At 45.1% G+C, this 22310-nt stretch overlaps 1 protein-coding gene across 4 annotated transcripts in view; it reads left to right on the top strand.

Moving 5' to 3' along the window:
* STEAP2 (STEAP2 metalloreductase) overlaps nucleotides 1-22310 on the top strand; it is a 29696-nt gene that overhangs the window by 1767 nt on the left and 5619 nt on the right. For 3 of the 4 annotated variants that reach the window (XM_089315033.1, XM_051852759.3, XM_051852760.3), the window contains exons 2-4: nucleotides 14054-14577; nucleotides 17089-17616; nucleotides 20529-20693. In XM_089315033.1, the coding sequence (XP_089171159.1) occupies nucleotides 14086-14577; nucleotides 17089-17616; nucleotides 20529-20693 (1185 nt within the window). In that variant the 5' untranslated portion in view covers nucleotides 14054-14085. 4 annotated transcript variants of the gene reach the window in all.

The raw sequence follows: 22310 nt of genomic DNA, 5'->3' as shown, positions 1-22310 counted from the left end.
AAAGGGAGGCAGTGGCTGGACAGCAGAGTGAGAACATGCAGAGGTGAGAGAGGCCGGCCCGGTGAGGGCCTTTCACACCAGGTCAGGAAGGTGGCTCTGGGTCTGAGCACAAGGAGGAAGAGAGAGCCCTTTGGTGACAGTGTCTGCTTGAGGACTGGCTTAGATGCTGGGTGGAGAATGGCTTTGAAAAGGGTGAAGGAGAAGGTAGGCCACCCTGTTAGGAGGTGTTTGTTAGGTGAGACACCGGACCAGGCAGGTGTCAGGGAAGAGGGAGTTAAGAAATGTAGAGGACAGGAGTTGCTGTGGGATTTTATGTCAAGGGTGGGGGAAGCAAGGGCGTGAGACCGGCTCCCAGACTCTGACTTGAGTGCCTGAGATGAGGAAATTGTGGTGAGTGGAAATAGGGCTGGGTGGAAAAAGAGTGCAGGTTTGGACCTCTTATGTTAGAGCTCTCACTGAGAGGGGGCATGACCAGAGCCCCCTGCAGGGAGAGAAGGCCTGGCTTCCAGGGCAGAAGCAGAGAGATGGCCCTTGATAGGTGAAGTTGACGAGTGTGGGTTTAGGGTAAAACTAATGAGCTCAGAAGTTTGACTTGTCTTCAGCAGCCTTCACCTACCTGGGTACAGAGACAGGGACAATGGCTGGCTGGCCTCTTCCAGAACTAGGCTTTTGCCAGGTGAATATCAGGGAGAGTAACAGAGTGGAGATCTGTCCAGGGCACTGGCTGCACACCCACTATGAAACCTAGACTGAGTATAGAGAAACCAGAAGCAGGTGAACGCAGAGTGAAAAAGTAATGGGACGAGATGTCAACAGGTCGGATTTCTTCTGTCTAGAATTCTCTATCTGAGTGTTCACACTAAGATTATTAGGAGGCTAGGGGATAATGCTTGGAGATAATAGGCAGTGAGTGAGTGAGTGAGGCGGGGTGTAGGCAAAGATTCAGCGCCTTTGATGAATGAGTCAAGGAAACAAGAGGCCGTGAAGTTGAATGGTTCTTCCCCGGAAATGATGAAATTCTGGGGAAAGCAGACAGCTACTGGGGCAGAAAGGATGATCATGTGTGTACTGGGGGCTGGGGGCTCCAGGAATCAGCTAGACATAAGTGGGTGAGAGCAGTGAGGGCAGTGAGAGGTGTCGTGAGGTGCCGTGAGCCTCAAAGGAGCTGGGTGTTTGCAGGAGAGAAGGAGAAGAAGGTTCGGATGTGGGCTTGCTAATTCAAGAGTACAGTCCCCTCGGCTCACGTCCCTGGGGGATTTCATTTTCTGGATAACCTGTACACGTCAGCAGGTCGGTTGTGTCATCGAGAAGTCTGAGGACAGCTCTGAGTCCTTCACTTGATCTCAGCCAAAAGGCCAAGAAGCAATTACCGAGATACCTCATCTAATGATTAATGCCCTAGATGTTTATGAGTGAAACAAATAAGAATCTGTTTCTAATATAATCTAGCACCACAGCTGCTGTTCAGCTGGAGGAATGTCCAGGAAGTCCGTCTAACCTTGAGAGCCTTAGGAGGCTGTGTAGCTGAGCATAATTGAGGCTTTTTTCACCTTGATAACGCACTCCCATGCATTGGATACTTAGAGTAAGTCGAAAGTTTATCCAAGAGAAGAGGGTCCTTGAAATTTCAGGGAGTCGTGAGCTACTTAAATTGTTTTTAGATGGGGCTGTTAAAGGTTGAAGTGTTAAATGTAGAGTGGTGACACACCACTACTAAGTAGCTTCAAGACTTAGAAACCAGAATCCTTGTGTTGGAAAGGCCCACAGGAGTTAAATGCCATCTTTTTATTTCTCATTCAAGAAAGAAAACTGAGACTTGGAGAAAGAGAATCAAGGTGACTTCAGGAGGCTATACCTGTCGCTTTACCTTGAAATCCCCAAACCAAAGCTTTCTAAAAATGACATGATTTTATCATTACATAATGTGGATTACCTGTGAAAACCATCCAATGAAAAGGTAGAGAGACGGCAGAACTTTGTTAGTCAAAGTGTGGCCCATGAACCAGTTCTGCAGGCATCAGGTGGGAGTTGGTAGAAGTACAGAATCCTCTGCCTTCCAGCTCAGGCTCTGAATGTGCATTTTAGCACGACCCTCGGGTGATGCTGCTTGCATTGACCTTGACAAGTGCTGTTCTAGAGTGAGACAGTTCACCTGCCGACTCTGATCTGCTAGGTCAGCAGGGCCATCATGCCTGGAACTGGGGAGAGCAGGCCCTGATAGGACAGAAGGAAGAGAGTTATCATCGGCACATCTTGAATTCTGAGTGTCGTAAAACAGCAGGAACAAAATGTGCTGTGTGGTGGGATGACACATGTGAAGGAATGACATTGTCCTTCCCACTAGGGAAGTAAGGAAATTACAAACCGGGAGTGGACCTTCTGATTCAGTTCCTGTCTGAGTGGGAGAGGGAAGTGGACTGCACACATGGTCTACAGCTTCTTGTACTCAAGGGCAACGATTTCACTCTTGCAAGTGTCATTTTTCATTATTGCAAAACATGATGTAAAATGCACACAGGAGTCAGAAAACCACATCTGCTATCTCCAAATATCAAAATAATATTAAATTGGATCCTGGGTCTTTTGAGAGTTGTTTTCAATCATGAATGCCAATCAAAACAAGTGAAGATTGTTAAAAAAAAAATCCTAATGTCCTGGCTGAACCCTATGGTAAATAAATAGAAACCAGGGTGGAGGAGCAGTGAGCAGGGATCACTGTACTGGAGCTCCCAGGGCTTTTCAGTGTGCACTTGAGGTTGAGAATCATTGCTGGGCCGGCGCCACGGCTCACTAGGCTAATCCTCCGCCTTGCGGCGCCGGCCACCGGGTTCTAGTCCCGGTTGGGGCGCCGGATTCTGTCCCGGTTGCCCCTCTTCCAGGCCAGCTCTCTGCTGTGGCCAGGGAGGGCAGTGGAGGATGGCCCAAGTGCTTGGGCCCTGCACCTGCATGGGAGACCAGGAGAAGCACCTGGCTCCTGCCTTCGGATCAGCGCGGTGCGGCCATTGGAGGGTGAACCAACGGCAAAGGAAGACCTTTCTCTCTATCTCTCTCTCTCACTGTCCACTCTGCCTGTCAAAAAAAAAAAAAAAGAGAGAGAGAGAGAGAGAGAGAGAGAGAGAGAGAATCATTGCTTTAATCGCCGTCTGTGACTTGGGGGTGGGGGGGCAGCTCTGTGATTGCAGCTTTGCCTCCCCACCTGCTGAAACACAAGGACTCTCTGTTGCTACCCTTGGCTGAAGCCAAATCCCTCAAACTCAGGTCACTGGCTGGAAGGAAGTAGAATCATTTTGTAAGAAAAGGAGAATTTATCCTTGGCCATTTTTTTTTAAATTATGAGCAGTAACAGTTACTATGAATGACAGTATTCTAAAAGTAAAATGTGGTGATGGTTGTATAACTTGGTAAATTTGCTGCAAGTCATTAGTTTTTATAGCTAAAATAGGTAAATTTTATGTGTAAATCATACCTCATTAAAGTTTTTTAAGTTGCTATGTACACTTTAATGTTCATAATTTCATCGTATTGATTAGATAACCAGGAAGCCAAGGCTTGTTTTATGTAATTGGTGTATCAGCACTAGCTGAATGCCTGGTGGATAGAGCTCAGTGAGATGTTGGCTAGGTGAATGGTGGATGGATGGATGGTTGGATGATTAATATCATTATGACCTTTGGTGATGGACTGATTCCTAGACTGTCAGTCACCAGAGATCCTTACAGCTGACAGCACTCTGTGAGCCCTGGTGCCTCAGGCACATGTAACCTATTAATTGGTAAGGCGATGGGATAGGGAAGTGGACTTGCATTGAGGCCAGAGTGCCAGGCCTTACGTAGCACTCTTTACAGAGAAATGGGTGCAACACAGAGAACTTGAGTTTGCTGGCCAGTAAACATAGTTCCATCTGCAGCAAGGTTATCTGAGGGGGAAGTTACCTGAGCCCTGCTAGGACGTGCTGTGCCCTGCTTCATTTTGGACATACTTTCTGGTCATGTTAATTTGCCACGTTGAGGAAGGCCAGGGATGCGCAGGGCACACAGTTCTGCTTGAGACAGCAGGCTGCACTTGTAGAGGGGCGGACGGACACACCAGTCTCTGCCCCCAAAATAGAAGAACCATGAGTGAGGCGGCATTGAGGTGTGGTTGTTTTAATTTATTGAAGAGGATCCTAACATTTTATTAACTGAAATCCTTGGGGGAAACAAGTTAAGTGAAATTCTGGACTAACCTAGATTTAATCAGAAAGGCTTTTTATTGAATCTCTTCGTAATTATGAACCAGACTGCATTCCTGTCCTAGTAAGTGGAATGTAATAAACATAAACAATTTTGGTTTGGTGATTTAGGGTCTAGAGATGCCATAAATCACACCTAAATGTACGTATTGAATACATATTGAACCTAGGTAATAACTTGGAAATTACTTGTTATTTTGAAATTTCCTCATCAAAATTCTAGTTGAGTTTGGAAGCTTGGATTTAGTCGACTTTAGCTGTAATGCTTTATTATTTCTTTCCTGATAGTTCCTTGCTTGGTGCTATAAAACATGAACCAGCACACTCATACTGAGCATGAACTATCAATAAGTTATTTGTAATTGCTGCAGTTTATAAATTGAATTTCAAAGAATAAGCTCATATTTTAATAAAACTACTGTTCACTCCTAATTATTGGAGAATGATTTTCAGCTGAGGGAAACAGTTTAATAATCTGAAGTAAATGGATTTTAATGTAAAAACAAGCAGTAAATACCGGCCAGACTGCAGTACACCAGGGCAGTTGTTCCCAAAGCTTGACCTGCATGGAATCACCTCGAGGGTTTTTTGTTTTGTTTTGTTTTTGTTTTTTTGACAGGCAGAGTGGACAGTGAGAGAGAGACAGGTCTTCCTCTGCCGTTGGTTCACCCTCCAATGGCCGCCACGGCCGGTGCACGGCGCTGATCCGATGGTAGGAGCCAGGTACTTCTCCTGGTCTCCCATGGGGTGCAGGGCCCAAGCACTTGGGCCATCCTCCACTGCACTCCCTGGCCACAGCAGAGAGCTGGCCTGGAAGAGGGGCAACCGGGACAGAATCCGGCGCCCCAACCGGGACTAGAACCCGGTGTGCCGGTGCCGCTAGGCGGAGGATTAGCCTAGTGAGCTGCGGCGCCGGCCCCGAGGGGTTGTTAAAACACAGGTTTCTTGGCTCCACCTGTAGGGTTCTGACCGAGGAAGGCTGAGTGGGGCCTGCAGATTCGCACCTGGAGCAAGTTCCAGGTTTTGCTGATGCTGCCAGCCCAGGGACTGCATTGGAAAATCACATTCCTACCTTCAGGGAGAATTGCAGTTTTGCTTGCAGGACTTTCTAAAGGGCTGAAGGCTTTCCAGGGGCAGGTGTTAAGACATCTGCATCCCATCCCAGCGTGGACTGAACCGGTGGATGAGAGATCTCTGCCTGTCTCTGTCTCTTCCTGACTCTAGCTCCCTGCTGATGCAGACCCTGGGAGGCAGCGGTGATGGCTCAAGTCTTCCTCCCATGTGGAAGACCTAGAGCGAGTTCCTGGCTTCAGCCCCACCCCCTGCCTTTGCAGGCATTTGGGGAGTAAAGCAATGGATGGGAGACCCTGTCTACCTATTCTCTCCCTATCCCTTCCCTGTCCCTCCCTCTCCCCCTCCCCTTCCCCATTCCTCTCTTTCCCTTCCTCCCTCTCAAATAAAAATAAGTAAGAATTCCCAAAAAAAAACAAAAACTCCAAAACAAAACTCCACTTTTCTCTCTTGTTGTCATAGATATAAAGTGTTAGATTTTGTCTATTTTAATTCCAAGAGAATTTAGGGGCTATTTTAATCCAAAGTGTGATGGTAACAGTCAACATCTAGTTATAGAAGATCCAGTTTGGGGAGGGGAGGGGTTAAGCTGCCACATTTCAGCTGGCATCCGGTATCAGAGCGCCAGTTCAAGTCCCTGCTACTCCATGCATCAGATCCAGCTTCCTAACACACCTAGGAAAGCTGCAGGAGACACTCCAGGTACCTGGACCCCTGCCACCCATGTGGGAGACCCGATGGCGTTCCTGACTCCTAGCTTTGGCCTGACCCAGCCCCAGCTGTCATTAGCCGTTTTGGAGTGAGACAGCAGATGGAAAATACTTCTGTCTTTCCCCCTCTCTCTGCCACTCTGCCTTTCAAATAAATGACAATAGATGTTTGTAAAAAACCCGACTAGGATTTTTGACACTTCGCCTCAGAATGTGGCCCTGTTCTTGGATGTCATTAAGCGCACATATCCAGTGTCAGGGCTGGGGGCAAGGGTCCTCGGTGCCCCCCCCCAACCTGTCCAGCGGCTGAAGGAACAGTTTCAGAGAGAGGGCTTCTACCACCTGTGAGGGCAGAGGTCCTCAGACTTGCAGATGAGTAAAAGAGAACATAGGAAAGAATCCATGCGGGATGGCCAACTCAGACACACGGGGACTGTCACCATCATTTTATGAGAAAGGACCCTGACCCCTACAAGGAGGAAAGACATGCTCTCAGAGGACAGGACAGTTCTTTTAAGTTGAATAATTTTAATGAAAAGCCCCCTACTCTACCCGTGTGTGTATGTGTGTGTGTGGAAAGGCAGGGAGAGACAGAGACAGGCAGAGATCTCTCATCCACCGGTTCAGTCCACAGATGGCTGCAGCAGCTGCCTCCAAGGGTGCACATTAGCAGGAAGCTGGAAGCTGGAGCGGAGCCGGGACTCGAAACCAGGCACCCCTACATGGGCTACGGGCGTCCCAAAGTGGTGGCTGAACTGCTACAGCAAACTCCTGGCTCTATCCATATATTTACTATTTAAGAACCAGTGCCCAAACACTCCTTAAGGTGAGGTCACACAAAAATTCACATTATTTAAGGATCTTCTAATTTTAAGCTAGGTGAATTTGTACTAAAGTGTCATCAAATTGATTTGAAGAAATTCTGTGCAAATTAGAGATTGTTTTGCAAATGTCTTTGCTAATTTTTTTTGAAGATTTATTTATTTATTTGAAAGTTATAGAAAGAGAGAAGGAGAGGCAGAGAGAGAGAGAGAGGTCCTCCATCTATTGGTTCACCCCCCAATTGGCTGCAACAGCCAGGAGCCAGGAGCTTCTTCCAGATCTCCCACGCAAGCTCAGGAGCCCAAGGACTTGGGCCATCTTCTGCTGCTTTCCCAGGCCACAGCAGAGAGCTGGATCAGAAGTGGAGCAGCTAGGACCTGAACCGGCGCCCACCGGTGCCCACGGGATGCTGGCACTGCAGGCAGCGGCTTTACCTGCTACACCACAGTGCCGGCCCCTACTAGTTTTCTTACATACACACACACACACAAACGATGGCTTGGGGTAAGGAAACACACTGTGAAAAATTATCTCTTCGCTGACTTTCTAGAGTATTCTCTGATCATACAATCTAGCTCTTAATTTTAAGGGGATGAGAAGATTTTATTGCACTTTTTAATATAAGTACATCCTGTCTCTCCCTACTGGAATGTAAATTACATCGGTGTGAGCACTGTGTCTTCTTCCGCCTTTTATCTCTTAGACACAAAGCACACAGTGATCTGACTGCATTCCTGTTGGGCCACAGAGGGTAGATCCGCTGTTAGATTATTGTTGCTGCATTCCTTGTTACTGACAAAGTTCGTGTGTTTCTACTATTCTTTTTCGTAAATAGATAAACTTCCTTCAGATGTTGACATTATTCTTCTTTTAATCACACAGAAATCTTTTTTTAGACAATTTATTTATTTGAAAGGCAGAGTTACAGAGAGAAGGAGACAGAGAGATCTTCCATCTGCTGGTTCACTCCGTAAGTGGCCACAACAGCCAGGATTGGGCCAGGCCAAAGCCAGGAACCTGGAACTCCGTGAGGGTCTCCAAGATGGGTGGCAGGGGCCCAAGCGCTTGGGCCATCTTCTGCTGCTTTCCCAGGCCGTTAGCAGGGAGCTGAATTAGAGGTGAAGCAGCAGGGACTCAAACCAGAGCTCACATGGGATGCCGGCTTTGCAGGCGGTGGCTTAACCCACTCGCCATAATGCTGACCCTGACATCATTCTTTTATTTTATTTTATTTATTTATTTTTTTTTTTTTTTGGACAGGCAGAGTTAGATAGTGAGAGAGAGAGACAGAGAGAAATGTCTTCCTTCCATTGGTTCACCCCCCAAATGGCTGCTACAGCCCATGCACTGCACTGATCCGAAGGCAGGAGCCAGGTGCTTCCTCCTGGTCTCCCAGGCAGGTGCAGGGCCCAAGCACTTGGTCCATCCTCCACTGCCCTCCTGGGCCACAGCAGAGAGCTGGACTGGAAGAGGAGCAACCAGGACAGAACCAGCGCCCCAACCGGGACTAGAACCCGGGGTGCCAGCGCCGCAGGTGGAGGATTAGCCCAGTGAGCCGCAGCACTGGCCAACATCATTCATTTTTATGACCCTTTTGTTCCCCACATGAATACCGTGATGTTAACTTCAGCTCAGCTGGTAACTAAATGATCCAACAAGACTAGGTTAGCAAATTACAAATTGAGGCTAATTTGCCCCAGTGTCTCAGCACCAGATGATCACCCATAGCTCTTTGTCCTAGATATGGGTGAAACTAAGAGGACATGGACACACTTCTAGGCCTTTTTCCTTTCTCGCCCTCTAAAACAGTATGCATCTTCATAGTGTCTGCAGAGACTACAGAAGACATGAGAGTTGCTGTCCAGGTTTCTTTCATAGTTACACAGCAGCCAATCACGTTTTGTTTCATAGTATTAATAAATATAGGTCATTTGTTGGTTTTGATCCAAAAGGAGGGGTTATTTCCACCATATTAAAATGTGTTTTATAACTAAAATTTCCAAATGTACACCTCTGGATATATCTACGACTACTCTAAGCTGTGGGCCATAGTTTAATTACAGATAGTATCATTTTTAGAAAGCATTGTGAGTGACATTTGGAGATGCTACACAGTTTGAATATTCTCCGTATAAGGTAGACACTGCAAGTTTTAGTATTCCCCATAAGGGAGACACATAAGCAAGATTGGAAGACTTGTATTTGAGTCCTGCTGTGTCACCACAAACTGCACTGTAATAGGCAAATCACTCAAGTTCTGAGTGTCTCCCTGACTCTAAGATAGGCATAATCTCTACTCCAAACCATTTCAGAATTAAGGGAATATTATATTTGAAAACTCTGAATTATGAAAAGGCACACAAGCATATGGTGTTAAATGCCTGCCATCTTCCAGATCCATAACAGAATTGCAGCTGTTTCTCTCTTGCTTGCTGGCTCTCATTTTCCCTGTCTCTGTTTCCCTTTCTCTATTGGGTGCTTTTACATACATACCTTAAAACTGTCATGAAAAGAGTCATTTATTAGGCCAACTTCTGTTTGTAGCCATAGCCACACTATTAAAGGGTTTGGTTAGAACTTGCCCTTGGAAATCTCACACATGTTAGACCAGAGTCGCCCATTAAAATGTATCAAATATGTGCCATTACAAGGGACTCATGGTGATATTATAAGATCCTAATGTATTTTTTACCTGTTCATATTCTTATTTACAGAAGGGATTTGACTTACTTTTTAAGGTAATCAGGTAACATATTTGTGTTTGTAGCTTGAAAAGACATTGATCATCCTCATTGTTAGACTTAAAGGTTTGGTAGTTCTTTTACTTTGGTAGATGATTCAGGGTATACTTAGAAGAACTCAGGACTGTGCTATAAAGGCCATGAGCTCTTTGTGTTAATCTAGTGACCTTTTTCACCCCTAGATAATACATAGCATCTAAGTGTTGGTCACTTCATCCTTAAGATTCAAAGGAAATGAACATTAATTCCATTATTTCTGGTTCCTTTTACTGCCCCTGGTCCTGAAGACAGTCAGTAGTATCTCCAAGATGATGCTGATGGTTTGGTACTACCCTGGTACATGGTACCACTCTTAGGGGAAAGCAGATGTATAGCACTTCTTCTGTCCTGAAAGGTGTGAAATAAAATGGGCAGTCGATCCTCAAATCAGTTTTCTCTGTTCCCAGTTCCTAAATTAGACATTAGATCACTAGGTAAAGCTGAGAAGCCATGGAATGACCGAAGAAGAAGCAGTGTACGCTGTTACGAGTACAGCCATAACCTTCCCACACTATTAGCTTTTCATTCACGACTCAAACACCTGAGAGGAAGTAACTTATAAAGGAAAGGTTGATGTCAGCTCGCTTTTGGAGGTTCACAGTCCAAGAGCAAGCACCCCATTTGTCTGGTGTCCAATGAGGGTGGAGGCTGGCAGATGGAGTGTGTGGGGGAGGAACAGTCACGTGGCCAGCCTGGAAGCACAGAGACAGGGAGCACACACATCCATCCAAGTGGTCCCTGGTTGAAAGCCACCATGGTTTGATCACAGGGCCCCATCTTAGCAACCCAGTCCAATTCAATCCCATCCCTAAGGCCCACCCTTCCCCTCCCCCTGCCCCGTTTTTTTTTTTTGTTTTTTTTTTTTTTTTTTTATTTCCCTCTGCAACTACAGGAAAGCACATGCTTGCCCCAGGAGGAGCTCTGGATGCCAGCTCAGCCCAGCGAGGGGCCCACACATTGGCCCACCAAGCTCTCCCTGTGGCTGTGCTGGCCACTGCCCCCTGGAGTGGCCATGCTACCAGGGAGTCCTGCTTGGCTCCACGCTGGCCACACTGTTGTTTGAGTCACCTTGGGGATTCTGAAGGCCCAGCCCTACCGAGGGGCCTGTGCGCCCCTGCACCTGCTGCTGGAGGGGGATGGGTGGGCGTTACAGAGCTTCAGATCCTCCTCCTATCATTGAGCCAAGCCTCCACCCGGTTAGCACCATTAACATAAGACTCTGGAGTTGAAACATGTGTGAGTTGGGGAGTCGAGTCATGTTCAGACTGTCACACCCATCCCTTTGTCACTACCCCCAAAAAACCTTTCTTAGATCTCTCACATCCACCCAGATGACACCTGTCTTGGCTGGACTGCCTGGGTTCTGATCTGGGCTTCCTCCCTTCTCTTCCTCTTCTGCAAAATTGACATGACAAAGTTAGCACCTGTCTCAAGGGTGGTTGTGCAGATCCAGTCAGTCAGTGTCTGCAGAACACTAGGCTGAACTGAAACAGTGTGTGCTGTGGAAGAACTAGATGATAGTACCGACAGTAATGTCTTTCAAGTTTGATTTATGGATGTTTTCAGTTATTGAATGTGATCCATTTCTAGGGTAAAAAGTTGAATTTTCATGACTCCAGTAATTTGGGGTTTCATTTAGTACAGACCTACAAAACATGCTTGTAAAACATTCCAGCAGTGCCTGTAAAACTCATTAACCTTCTGAAGTTGTCCACATCTGGTGTTAACATAAAAGAAATTGTGCAATGGTGGAATGGAGGAGTATTTTTCGTTTAGACCCGTTTGTGACACTGATTCATGGCCGTCTGACAAGGTTATACAGATGTGAACTTTCTTGAGAAAGTTATACAAATAGGAACCTTTCAGATGTTAGTCACTTAATAAAAAATAACTTGACAACATTTTCCAGGAAGAATTGCTGCATCATGGGCTTTGTAGCCAACAAATGAAAGGGCAAAAAAACGATTTCACAAGTGCTGTATAATTTAAGACTGTGAACACATTGCTAACTCCTTTGCCGTAGGGAAGCTATCTTTCTCAGTAAGTCATAGGATTCAGGGTGAAGGATAGAAGTCTATGGTATTTAATTAATCCTTTGCTATATTTTGATACCCATGTTTCTTTTCTACTTTAAAAAATATTTATTTATTTATTTGAAAGGCAGAGTGACAGAGAGAGAGAGAGGAGAGGGAGAGAGAGATCAATCAATCTTCCATCCAGTGGGTCACTCCCCAAATGGACACTGCAGCTGGGGCTGGTCCAGGCTGAAGCCTGAAACCAGGAACTCTTATCTGGGTCTCCCACATGAGTCCAAGCACTTGGGCCATCATCTGCTACTTTCCCAGGCATATCAGCAGGGAGCCAGAGCCAAAGTGGAGTAGCCAGGATTCATATCAGTGCCCATATGGGATGCTGGCATCGCAAGTAGTGGCTTAAACCTATTGTGCACCAACACCGGCCCTGATGCTTATGTTTCTTAAAATATCATTTCTTAAATTATACCAAAAATATCATTTTCTTAAAATATAGTTAAAATATTTTCATTAAATATAATTTTATTAAACTAGCAGAGGTCAATTTTTAAAATATTTATTTATTTAAAAGGCAGAGCTACAGAGAGAGGAAGAGAAGAGACAGAGTATTTTTCATCCATTAGTTTAATCCCCAAATAGCTGCGACAACTAGGGCTGGGCCATGCCAAAGTCAGAAGCCATATGGGTCTCCCACATGGATACAGAGGCCCAAGGACTTAGGCCATCTTCCACTGCTTTTCCAGGCATATACATAGGGAGCCGGGTTGGAAATGGAGCAACTGGGACTCGAACTGACACCCTTATGGGATGCCAGCATTGCAGACGACAGCTTAACCCGCTACAGTACAAGGCCAGCCCCAAGGGTTCATTTTTATGAGCTATTTTAAAGCCAGTAGTGTGCATGGGAGAGTTTGTGGACCACACCACAAATGACTATAGTTTTGATTTAGAGTTCTCTTTTTAAACAGTGTATCGTCTTAGTGGTCTTGTGTGCCATGTCACCTGGTATCAGGGTCCTTCTGTGTGCCTCTTATCTGGTTTGCTGCTTCCTCTGACCTGCTGAGATGCTGGGTTATCACACTCCTTACAGCTGTATTTGGAAACATTCTGGGTGTAGACTTCAGTCTCTTCCTTTTCTGCTCCAGGAACCCTGTTGCTGCTCAGAGAAGGCTCTGTAGAGCAGCAGCACAGCATTGCTTTTGTTAGAAATGCAGAATCCTGAGCCTCGCCAGACCTGTAACAGCTGGGGCGGGGCCAAGCTGAAGTCAGGAGTTGGGAACTCAATCAAGTCTCTCACATGGGTGTCAGGGACGCAACTGTCTGAGCTGGCACCAGCAATGGAACTCAGGTACTCCAATACGGACATGAGCATCCCAACTGTTGACTTAGCCACTAGGACAAACAGCCCAGAATCTACTGTGTAATAAGATTCCCAGAAGCAGGCTACACAGCAGACTCATAGAATGATAAGCACCTAAAACAGCACTCTGACCTCAGAATCAACCCTCAAGGCATTTGGATCTGGCTTAAAAGCCCATAAGAGCATTTCAGGCATGGAAAGCCAAGACACTGTGGCAAAAAAATGATCTACATGAAGGATCTCTGTGAGTGAGACCCCAATGGAAAGAAGGGGCCATCAAAGAAGAGTGTACTTTTCGCTGAAGGGAGGAGAGAGCTTCCACTTTGCTTATGACTCTGTCTAAATACTGACGAGTTTGTGGATTTAGAAGGCTTCCATAGCCTTGGCAGTTCATGACAAGAGCCTCAGGTGATCACTGATGTCATAAATAAGAGTGTTGATTGTTAAATCAACAACAGGAGTCACTGTGCACTTACTTCCCATGAAGGATCTCTGTCCTTAATGAGTTGTAACATGAGAATTAACTGTAAAACTTGTCTTCAAACAGTACTTTATACTTTGTGTGTCTGTGTGGGTGAAAACTGTTGAAATCTTTACTCAATATAGAGTTGATCTTCTGTATACAAAGATAATTAAAAATGAATCTTAATGAAGAATGGGATGGGAGAGGGAGTAGGAGGTGGGACAGGAGTGGGGTTGGGAGGGCAGGTATAGGGGGAAGAACTGCTATATTCCTAAAGCTGTACCTATGAAATTTGTGTTCATTAAATAAAAGCTTTCTAAAATAAAAATAATAGAAAAAAGAACAACAACAACAAAAAAGATTCCCAGGTGATTCATGCATACATTAAAATGGGAGAAGCCCCATTTTGGCTCATTGTCTTTGTGGCAGTTAATTTTTCTATTTAGAGATTTTTTTTTTTAGGTTGCAAATTGTACCTTGATAATAGTTTACCTCTAGAAATGTGGAATCTCGCTAAATTACTACAAGCATTTTTAAGCTCGGTAATAGATAACTGATGGACACTTCTTGTTCTCTGTCCTAGGATATTCCCGGTGATCTTGGAAGAGTCGTACCATGGAATCCATCTCTATGATGGGAAGCCCGAAGAGCCTAAGTGAAACCTTTTTGCCTAATGGCATAAATGGCATCAAAGATGCAAGGAAGGTCACTGTGGGAGTGATAGGAAGTGGGGATTTTGCCAAATCCCTGACCATTCGACTGATTAGATGTGGCTATCACGTGGTTATAGGAAGCAGAAATCCTAAGTTTGCTTCTGAATTTTTTCCTCACGTGGTAGATGTCACCCATCATGAAGATGCTCTCACAAAAACAAATATAATATTCGTTGCTATACATAGAGAACATTACACCTCCCTGTGGGACCTGCGGCACCTGCTCGTGGGCAAAGTCCTAATTGACGTGAGCAATAACATGAGGATAAACCAGTACCCGGAGTCCAATGCTGAATATTTGGCTTCATTATTTCCAGATTCCTTGGTTGTCAAAGGATTCAATGTTATCTCAGCTTGGGCCCTTCAGTTAGGACCTAAGGACGCCAGCCGTCAGGTGTGTATTTAAATTTTACCGTTACTCATCTGGTGTTTTATAGTTAAACAAATACCAGACATTTAAAAACAAATTCTGACTCCCTTCAGTGATTGTTTTGTAAACTACATATGAGTGTCTGGAAATGCATGTCATTTCCATTCTCAAAGCCATATGGAAAGCAAGGAAAGTTAGGAAAGTTACGTGGTCTGCCCTGACACAGCCAGTTAATTAAAGACAAGGTGGTGCTGGCCAGTGAATAATGAGGTTCCTTGCACTGGGTCTCTCCTGGCTCCCCTAAACACAGAAACAATAACAAACCTGTTTTCTTCTTGCTCTTTTCCTCCCTCTCCCTTCCCTGCCAAAATTTGTTCCCACGGTATTCCACCTCCGAGCAAGACATGAATCTCAAGAAGAATGCTTTATGAGAGCCTTTTTATTATACATAGATAAAATATTCATAGGATTTTAAAAAGTACAGTTGGAGTTTTTTAAGGATAGATTTTAATCTGTGCAAGTAGAGACAGGCTGGATGTCTTTTAGCTTCCCTCTGAGCGTGCAAATCTATGTAGCACTTTATCTAATTCTACTTGAGAATACAGCAGGTGGCGAGTGCTGTCCGTATCTTTGTGATATGAGTGTTTCCATGAGACATAAAAAAGGATGCCCTAAGAATCTTGTAAATATATGCATTGTAATTGAGCACTATGATAAATTGCATTTATTACTCCTGTCTGTAAAGACAGTGGATTAGATTCCCTACAACATGAATATGAAGTTAGTGGTGTTGTGTGCTGTACATCAGACTCATGATACCCATTTCATTGTCAAATCTGTTGCAAAGGCCAGCAAAACAACCTGTACTTTCCTGGAGGCTATTGGTATACTCTTTTTTCTTTTGTATCTCTGCTGAAGTTTATCAATAGCTATGGAACAAGTGAAATACAGCCAGGACCTGTGAGACAAGCCTGGATTTAATCCTTTATCTACATTTGTGATTGCTTAAAATGTTTAACAGATAAAAATTAAGTAACAATGATTAAATCCAAAATAAGCTATGTTAGTAGTTTGATTTGTATTCTCAAAGTGCTGGTGTCCTTATTTTGAATGTTTGATTCATCCTTTTAGATTTATTATAAAATTTTGTAGTCTATAGACATTTTATTCCTAAATGAAAAAAAAGTTTACTGTTGTCACAACGCTCATAAATTATTTTTCCTTATTTCTTTGGCATTAAAGGACTTCCATTTTAGAAGTTCATGAATGTTTTTATGATAGTATAGGATTTGTCATTCGTTTTGGCTGATGTTAGTAAAGATTAAGAAACCAAAGAGCCCCCGCATCATCCCCATTATGTAAATAGGATTAGCATGCAGATATTTCAGTGTGGCGTATTTCAGAGCCCTTATACAAACATCTTCAGGGACATATTTAGGAGTTTGTTTTACTAGACATTTCTTGGAGACTCTGTAGCAATCTTTCTCTTGCCCATATACGGACCCATGAAATAATATACCTGAAACTGGCCATGGTTTTTCAGGGATGCTCAGCCAAGTTGGTGTCTAAGCCTAAAGCTAAGTGTCAGACACATTGCCCAACATCATGGCAAAATGTTGAGGTTTTCCTTGCTGAGGCCCTGTCCATCCTGTCTCCTGCTGAGTATCTGTATCTGAGCAGCACTTGCAACCACTTTCGTAGGCAGAATCACTGTAATTCTAGAACAAAGATTGTCCCCAATGCAGGGAGAGCCACCACCCCCCGCTTTCCTAGGGGAGTTAGCCTCAGGGAGAGAGGCAGAGCCAGCAGCTTAGAGTCCACCTGCACCGCAGGAAGGGAGGCTTCGCCCTGCGACCCAGACAGCGCCACCTTTCTTTCCACCTGGCTCGCTGCTCCTCAGGACTCTCCTCTGAGGATCCCAGGTTGCAGCTGGATCGTCCCACTTTTTTCCCCATGTCATCCCCAGGTGACAAGGACTTTTTTGTTTTTATGGCACCATTTCTAATCTATTAATAATAGGCTAATAAATGCTTTCCCTCCTTAACTTGAATCATTTGCATCACTCAAGGCTGTCACAAGTGATGAGATTGAGAGGAGCACGTGCCCACTGCCATTATTTTAAACAACAATCATTAGGGGCTGGTGTCCTGGCGTAGTGGGTAAAGTCGCTGCCTGCAGCTCCAGCATCCCATGTGGGCACCGGTTGGTGTCCCAGCTGCTCCACTTCCGATCCAGCTTCCTTTTGATGCACCTGGGAAAGCAGTGGAGGACGGCCCAATTGCTTGGGTCCCAGTTCCCCTGTGGGAGACCCAGAAGAAGCTCCTGGCTCCTGGCTTTGGCCTGGCACAGCCCTGGCTGTTGCAGCCATTTGGGGAATGAACCAGCAGATGGAAGATTCTCTCTCTGTCTCTCACTCTCTCTCTCTCCCTCTCTCCCCACCCACCTCTCTCTCTGTGACTCTGACTTATCTTTCAGATTAAAACAAACACATACCACAACAGTCATTAATGATGAGTCTTTTTGTTCTTCCTGCAGGTTTATATATGCAGCAACAATATTCAGGCTCGACAGCAGGTCATTGAACTTGCCCGTCAATTGAATTTCATCCCCGTTGACTTGGGATCTTTATCATCTGCCAGGGAGATTGAAAATTTACCCCTGCGACTGTTTACCCTCTGGAGAGGGCCAGTAGTGGTGGCCATAAGCCTGGCCACGTTTTTCTTCCTTTACTCCTTTGTCAGAGATGTGATCCACCCATATGCGAGAAATCAGCAGAGTGACTTTTACAAGATCCCTGTTGAGGTTGTGAATAAAACCTTGCCTGTCGTTGCCATTACCCTACTGTCGCTGGTGTACCTAGCAGGGCTCCTGGCAGCTGCCTATCAACTTTATTATGGCACCAAGTACAGGAGATTTCCGCCTTGGCTGGAGACCTGGTTGCAGTGCAGGAAACAGCTCGGATTACTAAGTTTTTTCTTCACTGTTGTCCACGTTGCCTACAGCCTCTGCTTACCAATGAGACGGTCAGAAAGATACCTGTTTCTCAACATGGCTTACCAGCAGGTACTGAGCTTCTGCTTGCTACTCATCTGATGCCAGTGAATGCCTTTGCTAGTACAGACTGTGACGTTGTGCATACCTCCTAATGCATGTTTTCTTTTGGTTTATTTAGGGAGGAAAAGAACTGTACTCTGAATAGTATTCTGGCTAAGGGTGAGATTTGGCCTATCATTAAGATGCTGGTTATAGGTCAGTGCTCTGGCGCAGTGGGTTAAGGCCCTGGCCTGAGGCACCGGCATCCCATGTGGGCATGGGTTCTGGTCCCGGCTGCTCCTCTTCTGATCCAGCTCTCTGCTGTGGCCTGGGAAGACAGTGGAGGATGGTCCAAGTACTTGGGCCCCTAAACCCATATGGGAGACCCAGAAGAGGCTCCTGGCTCCTGGCTTCGGATCTGCGCAGCTCCAGCTGTTGCAGCCATCTGGGGAGTGAAGACCTCTCTGTCTCTACCTCTCTCTGTAGCTCCATCTTTAAAAAAAAAAAAAAAAAGAAAGAAAGAAAGAAAGAAAAAAAAAAAGATGCTGGTTAGGATGCCTGTGTCCCATATCAGAGTGCTTAAGATTGATACTAGGGCCGGCGCCACGGCTCACTAGGCTAATCCTCCGCCTTGCGGCGCCGGCACACCGGATTCTGTCCCGGTTGCCCCTCTTCCAGGCCAGCTCTCTGCTGTGGCCCGGGAGTGCAGTGGAGGATGGCCCAAGTGCTTGGGCCCTGCACCCCATGGGAGACCAGGATAAGTACCTGGCTCCTGCCATCGGATCAGCACGGTGCGCCGGCTGCAGTGCGCCGGTCGTGGCGGCCATTGTGGGGTGAACCAACGGCAAAGGAAGACCTTTCTCTCTGTCTCTCTCTCTCTCTCTCACTGTCCACTCTGCCTGTCAAAAAAAAAAAAAAAAGATTGATACTAGGCTTCTCTTCTGTCTGCAGTGATGATGGCTCAAGTAGTTGGGTCTCTGCCACTCACAGGGGAGACATGGACTGAATCCCCAGCTCCCAGCCTTCAGCCCCAGATTAAGGCTATTGTGGGCATTTAGAAGGGTGAACCAGTAGATGGGAGTTCTGGCTGTCTCTCTCTGCTTCTCAAATAAATATAAACAGTTTTAATAAAAAAATAAGAATTATTTGGGTAAGTCAACATCAGGTTAGAAGCTGCTACCATCTCTTGCTTTGCAGAATATAATTTAATAAATAAAATGTTGATTTTTATTTTTTTTCCATAGTGTTATGATTGCAATGGTTGCTTTTATCATTGAATGATAACATTAATCATTTATGTTACAACAGCATTATATATCTTTTTTTAATATGGTAGACTTTTTAAAAAAGATTTATTTATTTGAAAGACAGAGTTAGAGAGAGAGATCTTCTCCATCTGCTGGTTCACCATCCAAGTGGCCACAATGGCCAGAACTGGGCCGATCTCAAACCAGGAGCCAGGAGCTTCTTCTAGGTTTCCCATGCAGGTGCAGGGGCCTGAGGACTTGGGCCATCTTCTACTGCTTTCCCAGGCGATAGCAGAGAGCTGGATTGCAAGTGGAGCAGCTGGGTCTCAGACAGGCACTCATGGGATGCTGGCACTGCAGGTGGCGGCTATGCCACAGTACCGGCTCCAGCATTATATATCTTAATGTAGTTTTATAATTGGCAGTCCACGAAATTATCAAACAACTGTCAGTAAACATGGACAATAAAATTAGAACCAATAACAACATAAAAAGAGTAGAAAACACATATCAGAGTGTGCACACAGCTCTGTTTGGCTTGGTGATTTCTGAAACAATGAAAAAGGAGACCCCATTACTTAAAAGGCTCTTGTTACCACGCAGCAGGAAAAATACCTTCATGGAAGGGTAAACGGATTTTCCTCAGTAATTCCCATTCTGCAAATACAGTGTGAGGGATTTCCCTGAAGCTCTTTGGTGTAGCATTTCTCAATGAAAGCCAAGGACCTTGCAGCAAAACAAACGCATAAAATACTTTGCATTTTGCAAGCATCCGGGGCATCCTGACCTACCTAGGCAACTTCTAGTACTTAAACTTGTTTCACATTTGGAAAAACACTGTATCCAAATACAGCAGCTGTATACCAATTCAAGTAAATATTTGCCTTATAGAGCTTTGTCCTCAGAGAAAACCCAGCTTCCTGAGAAGAGGAGGTAAGAAGAAAGAGATAAATCAATTCAGCTACATTAATTGGGTGAGGCAGGAAGCTATAAAAGTAGTCCGGAAACTTCCTGCCTGGGGGTGGGCACTCGCACTGCCTGTTAAGCCGCTGCTCCCGTATCAGAGTGCCTGGCTCTACTTCCAGTTCCAGCTTCCTGCCATTGTGCACCCTGGAAGGCAGCCTGCGGTGAGTGAAGTTCTTGGGTCCCCGCCACCACGTGGGAGACCGGGATGGGAGTTCCAGGCTCCTGGGGTTTTTGGCCTGGTCTAGCCTGAGCTGTTGTGGGCATTTGGGGAGTGAACCAGCATATGGAAGATTCTCTCCTCTCTCTCTCTACCCCAACCCTTCAGCACATTTTAAAAAATAGTAAATAATACTTTTTTAAAGAAAGAAACTGCCTGCCTGAATTCTAAGCTGAATTAAGACAAGAATGTACCCCGTATATTCAAACAAGTTTAAACCAGCTTGTGAAAGTACCTCAAACCCAAGTGTGACTGCCAGCACTTCTTGGTATTTCATGGTCTTGGACTCCAGGTTCCCTGTAACAGGAGGATATCACAGATACAATGACATGAGCAGAAGGGCTGAGTCCTGACATTTAACTCCCCTCTCCCTTCTACTCTGAACAGTAACGAGGTCCCCGGAGTGTCGAATTAATACAACTCAAGTGTGTTCGTGTGTGAAGGAGGGGGAACTCGGTGCTCAGTCACTGTAGCAGCAGATCGTGGACGTTCACATCCGCCTTCTTTATCAGGTCCATGCCAACATCGAGAACTCCTGGAACGAGGAGGAGGTCTGGAGGATCGAAATGTACATCTCCTTCGGCATCATGAGCCTCGGCCTGCTTTCCCTGCTGGCGGTCACTTCCATCCCCTCCGTGAGCAGCGCTCTCAACTGGAGGGAATTCAGTTTCATTCAGGTGTGTGTGGCTTTGTTTGGTGAGGTCTGGGGCTGCATGGAGTTCCTTCTTAAGCTGCATTTTAAACCTGCTCCTTGGAGCCATTACTGTCTCACAATTCCTGTATATTTGGAAATTTAGAACTAGTCTGAAATAAAATGTTTTAGAAAATGTGCTCCCTCTAGAGAGAGTGCCTTTGGGGGCTGTATCTGTGCATGCAGCTTGGGAAACACATGGCAGGAAGCCAGCTTAGAACCAGGCCGGTGTCGTCAGTGCAAGACATGATCCTCAGTGTCCTGAAGGCTCTGACAGCACCCCCGAACATGTGCAGATACAGGTTCTTTTCTTAAGATTTACTTGTTTATTTGAAAGGCAAGATAAAGGTTATTTTAGAGAGAAAAAGAAAGTAATTGCCAAGTTAGTTTATTATTGGCTAAATAAAGGAAAACATATTTTTTGTCTTGACTCATCTTAATCTGTCCAGAGGAAAAATCATTCATTTGAATTCAAGTGGGGAACAAGTAAGTCAAGCATTTTAAATAACTGTGAGTCTGTGTACAAACTACACACAAATACAAGCAGTGTCAAGCCAGGTGACGAGGTTCATGGACATGGCAGCAGCCAGCCTTAGGACTCCTGCTAGTAATTCATTTACTATAACAGCCGTATGCGGATGTATAGGAGTTCAGAACTGCAGTAAGTTAAACCTTCGCCTTCTCCAGTAATACCTATATAATTAGTTTGCATATTTTAAAAACATATAGCTCAAACTTAGACCTGACTTACATATCACAAAATATATATCTTGGTTATATGCAAAGTGTTTATAGTACAACATCTAGATGGGTGTCCCTTTGTAGTATATTTCTGTTTCCTTTCTTTGCCTGTTTGAGCTTTTAAAAAAAAAATCACGTAAAAATGTCATTCAAATTCAGGACATAACCCTTGTCTAAACTCATTTTCCCTTTCTGAAGAAGAGAAAATGAATATTTTCCCAACTACCAGTTTAATCACACGTAAAAAGAAATTGAAAATTCTCTGATAAAAGGTGCTAGACAGGTACAAATTATCATTGCAAATTTAGATGAGTAATTGCAATCACTTTGCCTGAATGAGTGGGTATTTTCCCCTGTGAAGTTAGACATTACATCATTATACTGATATAATATTACTTTTTGTAACCTGGACCATTTCTCAAAGTAAGCATTTTTTTTTTTTTTTTTTTTTGACAGGGAGAATTAGACAGTGAGAGAGAGAGAGAGAGAGAGAAAGAGAAAGGTCTTCCTTTGCCATTGGTTCACCCTCCAAATGGCTGCTATGGCCGGCGCACTGCGCCGATCCGAAGCCAGGAGCCAGGTGCTTCCTCCTGGTCTCCCATGGGGGTGCAGGCCCAGGGACCTGGGCCATCCTCCACTGCACTCCCGGGCCACAGCAGAGAGCTGGACTGGAAGAGGGGCAACTGGGACAGAATCCAGTGCCCCGACTGGGACTAGAACCCAGGATGCTGTGCCGCAGGCGGAGGATTAGCCTAGTGAACCGCGGCGCCAGCCTAAGTAAGCAGTCTTAAACACAATAATTTAGGGGACCAAAGAACGCTAAGATTTTAGAATTCAACCTATAAACTGCCTGACTTAAATA

Source organism: Oryctolagus cuniculus, chromosome 16 (assembly GCF_051225735.1).
Source record: "Oryctolagus cuniculus isolate XC-2025 breed Fujian yellow rabbit chromosome 16, ASM5122573v1, whole genome shotgun sequence".
NCBI lineage: Eukaryota > Metazoa > Chordata > Mammalia > Lagomorpha > Leporidae > Oryctolagus > Oryctolagus cuniculus.
The sequence above is the reverse complement of the archived record's forward strand: the minus strand, read 5'-3'. Positions and strand labels throughout refer to the sequence as shown.